Genomic DNA, 6755 nt, shown 5'->3' with positions numbered 1-6755 from the left:
ATATATATATATATATATATATATATATGTATGTATATATATATATATATGTATGTATATATACCATGGACTTCTTTCAGTTTCCATCTACCAATGAGATGGTGGCGGAACGGTGTAGTTGATAGGGCTATTAGAGCAAAGAAGTGGGACTGGAAGAGTGATAGTAGCAAGAAGGTAAGCTAGGAACAGGTATACTCAGCCACAGGGGAAGCAGAAAGGAAGAAGTTTGCCAATGTTCTGCAGCATGAGGGCCAGCAGCTTGAAGTGTTTCGGTTTGCAAGAGAGTGTGCCAAGTAAAATTATGATGTTGTTGGAAAGAAGTGCATTCACACGGATGATGGTTCAGTTGCAGCTGGTGACTGCAAAGAAAGAGTCTTGGAAGTGCCACTACAAAAGGCTGCTAAATGTAGAGAACTCATGGCAGAAGGAGAGTTTGCCTAAAGTGGGTCCAAGAGAAAGACCAGCTATCCGTATAGACTGTAGCTTGATACCATATAGTTAATCAGATTGTACACGAAGGAATCATGCCCAATGACTGGTGTAGCAGCACCATAGTCAACTGCTACAAAGGTAAAGGTGATGATTTAGATAGAAATAATAACAGAGGTATCAAATTGTTGGATCAGGTGATGAAAGTTAAGGAGAGGGTCTTAGCTCAACTAATTAGGAAGAGAGTTAGTCTAGATGAGATGCAGTTTAGTTTTGTGCCAGGGAGAGGCACCACTGACGCTATATTTCTGGTAAGGCAGCTGCAAGAGAAATACATAGCCAAAGATAAACCCCTGTACTTGGCTTTTGTTGACTTGGAGAAAGCCTTCGACAGAGTCACCTGCTCCTTTATCTGGCGGTCACTGTGGAAACTAGGGATAGAGGAGTGGCTGGTGAGAGCTGTACAAGCCATGTGCAGGGATGCTGTTCATAAGGTGAGGGTTGGCAACAAGAATTGTAATGAATTCAGTTCATCATGGGTCAGTCCTCAACCCCCTTTTGTTCATCATAGTCCTTCAGGCAATAATAGAGGAATTTTAAGTTGGGTTGCCCCTGGGAGCTCCTTTATGCTGATGACTGTTCTTATAGCTGAATCACTACCAGAACTGGAGACAAAAATTTCAGGAGGGGAAGCAAGGTCTAGAATCAAAAGGCCTTAGAGGTAATTTAGCAAAGACCAAAGTCTTAGTAGGAAAGCAGTCAAATCACAAATCCCTTCAGGGTAGATGGCCCTGCTTGACATGTAGAAAAAGCATAGGTAGAGACCCCATAAGGTGTACCTGGTGCAAGCTATGGATACATAAGATGTGCAGTAATATCAAAGGAAGGTTAACAGGGAAGATAGTCTTTGTGTGTGACAGATGCATAGGTACAATAAACACTAGAAATATACAGAAAACAGATTCCATGAAATGCCAAGGCAATACCTAGAAGTAGTTGATAGCAGTCGTTACCCAGGTGACCAAATCAGCAGTGGAGGGGGATGCTCTGAGAGCATAGCTGCTAGAATAGGCTGAGCAAAGTTGAGAGAGTTCCTACCTTTGTTGACAACAAATAGGGTCTTCCCCTCAGACTGAAAGGCAGATTGTATGATGCCTGTGTGCAAACAACCATGCTACATGGCAGTGAAACATGAGCTGTGACTGCAGAGGACATGCAAATGCTCGAAAGACAGAAATATAGTATACTCCACAGGATGTGCATGTAAGACAGAGTGTAAGTGTCTTGAGAGAAAAATTGGGCATAAGAGGCATCAGATGTGGTGTGCAAGAGAGATGAATGCACTGGTATGGTCATGTGATACGTATGGACAAGGAAAGCTGTGTGAAGAAGAGCCAATTTCTAACTGTGGAGGGAAACTGTGGTAGAGGTAGACCCAGGAAGACATGAGACAAAGCGATGAAACATGATCTTCAAATGTCAGGTCTCACGGAGGGAATGGTATGTGATCATGAACTTTGGCAATTTGCTGTGCTTGGGAAGACTCGTCAAACCAAGTGAAATTGTAGTTGTTGCCAGTGACTCGTAAAAGCACCGGTGCTGATGACAGATAAAAGGCACCCACTACACTCTCAGAGTGGTTGTCATTAGGAAGGACATCCAGCCATAGAAACCATGCCAAATCAGACTGGAACCAGTTCCAGTCAAACCATCCAACCCATGCCAGCATGGAAAGCAGACGTTAAATGATGATGAGGATCAAAATACATTTTGACTGCAATTTCTAGCCAGTTTCTTTGTCACACATTTCATTCTCACACTATGTGTATATTCCATGGGAAACGTGTATATAACTATTCAACAGACGAGTATCATTATTTATATACATACGTGTACAGTGGACACATGTAGCAAGGACCAACATGATTGTTGTACCAACCAGATATAGCAGTGAAATCGCCTTCAAATCACACCCTACTGTCTTAAATAACGACTGCTATATACATTGGACAATGCAGTCCCTTAATATGCAAAAATAGAAGGGTTGACCATCAAGGCCTGCTTAAGGTACTGGCAACTCGGGCAGTCACCCGGGACGTGACAAAGACAAGGAAATTTCCACAACCGGCAGCTTGTACACGTCGAAGTTCAGCTTACCCGGGACGCCAGCAACAGTGGGGCCGGCCCTGTTGGCCACCAGTGGATTGCTCTTGATCGCGGGTCTGCATGATTAAGTGTGACCATGATCTAAACAGCAACAGCAACACGTGCGATATACACATGTACATAGATAGGCCAGGCTAGTGACTAACTCTGGAAGCGAACCCATGCAACAACTGATGTAGTGAGGATTTCAAGATGGCATTCGAAGGTATCCATTGGCGATTGAGTAACTTCGGAGGATGAGACTCCACCACACACAACCATTCCACTCCTGACATCAGTATAACGAAAACGAAACACAGACAGCAACAAGCCGCCTTTAGATTTGAAATGCAACTAAGATTAGAATGTAAATGAGATATTTAGGTAAGTGCTTTTAAGCTCTTTGCTCAAATTCCACCAAAGGTCGACTTAATCTTTCATTCCTCTGGAACCGATAAAAGAAAAAAAAAGAAACCAGTCAAGTGCTGGAATTGAACAAACTGATATCTTTCCTCCAATTCGAGATACTGTGTTTTATATCAGAAATCAATAACGATTTTATAACACGATGCAGGATCGAACCCGGTAGAGCGGGAATAATTTGACAAAAGCACCGATTTGATACAGAGGCTGAAGTATGACGAGGGAATTTCCCATGCTTACATGATATAAAATCGATAATGAAAATACCTATACATTGTTCAACTACATAACAAAATAGCTTCTAGTCAGAGAGAATAGACATGTAGACAGACATGTGGTCAATTTGACATGGGTTGTGTGTGCGCGTATATATGTACATATATCTACACACCCAAAAATACTATCTACATATATAAACAGATATCTATACAAAAAAAATTCACAAATCTTTTTGTACATTACACATTTATTGGTGAGGGTAAAGAATACGCACATCCGGGGTTTAGGGTTAGGGTTACGCCGAAAACGGGTGGTGTACGTATTCTTTACCTCCGCCCATTTATTATATATTTTCATATATATACATGTGTATGTGTGTAATTTAACACAAGTACTCTTAAATATAACGATAGATAGATAGATAAGTGAATAGAGAGAGAGAGAGAGAGAGATGGATAGAGAGATAGAGAGAGAGAGAGAGAGAGAGGGGGAGACGGACAGATAGATGGATGGGTGGATGGTTAGAGAGATAGATATATAGATAGATAGATAGACAGACAGACATTCAAAGTGAAGATAGTTTGAATTGAACTTACCTCATCAAAATTATCATCACTGTCCGAATCACTGTCCGATTCTATAACAATCTTTCTTTTGGACATGATGGTGCTTCTGTTGTTGTTTTGCTGTTTGACTTTATTCAATGAAGTTCGCAGCACGTTTCCTAAATAACCACCAAGGTGTCTTTCTGTCTCTCTTGAAATAATATCTTGTTATTATTTATGTAATAATAATAACCGTCGTAGCAGCTTCATAGGTTTATCCTTTCATTGTGCTGATGACGATGATGATGCTGTTTATTATTATTATTATTATTATAAACCAGAGGTGATTTCTTCTGATTCATAATATATGTTGTAATGTTTATTGTTGATGTTATTGTGAATCACGCACCAAATACGCCACCACAATTGTCTTTCGTTGAGGTTTTTCTTTTATTATTCTTTTTTAAATAAAATCTACCGTTGAGGTATATAATGTTTTTTTTTTTTATTATTATAAACACGCACACAGAATCCACAACGGGGTTAAGGGTTCCACTCTTTATAAAAACGAGAGAATGAGGTACATCAAGAGTGTGTGTAGTTATGTGTACCAGAGCATGGTGATAGGGGGGGGAAAAGGAAACACACATTCATATACACAATGTTATATAGTCTGACACACACATATATATATATACACACATATATATATATATATATACACATATATATGTATCTTTGTGTGTGTATGTTTGTACTGATTGACGTACTTGTTTCTATATATACAACAGACAAATAAAAAAAAAAGGTTATAGCCAGCGATATATATATAATAATATATTTCTATATATACATACAAGTTCCTCTCTTCCGACCAAAACAGTTTCAAGTCAGCTCAGCTCAACTTGGCCGGCGCTCCACAATGGCAGCGCTGCCGGAAGTAGAAGCTGATTAGCGGAAGTCAAGGAAGAGGTTGCCGACGAAACACTGAGCGAGGAGTAGTGGGAGGTGAGGCCGAAGACGGGGGCGTAGTTTAAATGGCAAGATGGTGGCACTTGGTGGCTGACTGTAGGGGAGGTTGTTTAAAAATCATTTCAATCGGGCGATTTGCCCTGATTGATGTAACCCTTCCATGCCAGATGTCCCGATCGAATGATCAGGCATGAATGTCACGTCTGGCTTTTAGTCATATCGGTCGTTTGCTAGTTTAAATATCTCATCTACGCACACGATGGCTAGTTCTCTAACTGAACTAGCTGATGATCCTGGCCGTTGTCTGTTCATCCTCTTAGCATCTAGCGTTATTCGCCATGCCGAAATAATCCACATTCACCATTCTGCATCCCGTGATTTCAGTGTGCCCTGGGCTCGGGTGGTTCCATGCTATTTAACCCCGTATAACTACGAACTGCTTTCTGTAGTGAGGTATTGGTTCGGTAGCTCCAGTGTTTTGAGATGGTAGAACCACCACGTAGCCACTACTACTCCCAGATCTTCGCTTACTAGGAGTAGTAGCACCTGTCAAGGCGTTTACGAATAATAGGAAATTAATATTATATATATTTAATATTTATACTATAATATAGTAACCTATAAATGTGAACTACTGTTACTATTCTTCGCAGAAAAAGACACGAACGTCTTACATTTCCCTTCTTTTGTTCTTCCCTTTACAAATCTCATGGTTATTTTATTTAAGATCCATCCCGGTGATCTCAAGTCCTCGATCCTTAAATTTTCATTTATCATATTTTCCACGATATTTCGATAATACGGGGCTAGTTTAAACGTATATACCATATTTTCAGTACATACGTTCTCTTATTTCCTATATATATATATATATATGTGTGTGTGTGTGTGTGTGCGTATATATTATGGTAGATTAAAAGAGCGGGTTTTGTTTTTCATATAGTTGTATGTGCATACCATTTGCTAGGTACGATTCGCAATTCTGTTTATATATATATTTATATATATATATAAATGTTTTATGAGCATATATACACGACTGAAAAACAGGAAACAGGGGGATATATGGAACGAGAAGACAAATACGCATCCATTGTGATTATAGCGTAAAACGAAAGCAACCTTGTAATCATTTCATTATTACGCAGTTTATACAAAAAACACACTAAACATACATACATCATGTGTATATATAGATATATATTATGCAGAGATAGGGAGCATTTAATGCGTTTTTAATGTATATTAATAAAAATGGAAACTATCCATAACTGGCGCAAAATTTTATCAACAGGATATGTAATGAGTCGTCAACCTTTCCATATATATTAGGATATACATGCATACAAACATTATATATATATATATAGACACACATACACACACATATATATATATATATATATATATATAATCACGATCATTTGGAAAGATATTGTAATTTTTTTTTTAAATCGGGAAGTATATATTTTATGAGGCGTATTTCATGTTTGTGAATAACTCGTTTTTCAGGGTATTTTGGTTAAAAAAAAAAAAAAAAAGCGGGGGTGGTAGAAGTCTACCTTAGAACGAAAATATATATAGCACACACATATGCACAGAACATAGAGGATATCCCATCAAATCAGCATTTTTATATTCGTAAACATGACACTCGGAACACATGGCATATATATATGTATTCAATATATATGGGATCGAACACTGTGAAATGTTAATTTTTAGCGAAAACAGGTCGTGATCAAATATTAATTCCTGCTTGTGCTTATTTAATTTCAATTCCGACCCCGCCAGTGTCCAGGCGCGGAAGATATAAACATCAGCAACTTTATTTCCCCTTAAATCCTTAGCTCAGCCATCGCTGGAAATCTTGATTTTATGACTGATTATCCTCAGATAAAATATTTTGATTGCATTACTGCCTCCTTTAAGCGATCATACGATTTAGATAAACTGCCTTATATACATATACCTTATATATATATATATATATATATATATATATATATATATATGTGTGTG

The 6755-nt window shown here is 38.4% G+C and overlaps 1 protein-coding gene across 1 annotated transcript in view; it reads right to left on the bottom strand.

Moving 5' to 3' along the window:
• The window catches only part of LOC106872109 (RNA polymerase-associated protein RTF1 homolog), a 21501-nt gene extending 16788 nt beyond the window's left edge, over positions 1 to 4713 (bottom strand). Inside the window, exon 1 of the mRNA XM_014918973.2 lies at positions 3813 to 4713. Within this exon, the coding sequence (XP_014774459.1) occupies positions 3813 to 3878 (66 nt within the window). The 5' untranslated portion in view covers positions 3879 to 4713. The remainder of the gene's footprint in view (positions 1 to 3812) is intronic.
• Between the last annotated feature and the right edge of the window lie 2042 nt (positions 4714 to 6755).

Source organism: Octopus bimaculoides, chromosome 11, assembly GCF_001194135.2.
Source record: "Octopus bimaculoides isolate UCB-OBI-ISO-001 chromosome 11, ASM119413v2, whole genome shotgun sequence".
In the NCBI taxonomy this organism is placed as follows: domain Eukaryota; kingdom Metazoa; phylum Mollusca; class Cephalopoda; order Octopoda; family Octopodidae; genus Octopus; species Octopus bimaculoides.
The sequence above is the reverse complement of the archived record's forward strand: the minus strand, read 5'-3'. Positions and strand labels throughout refer to the sequence as shown.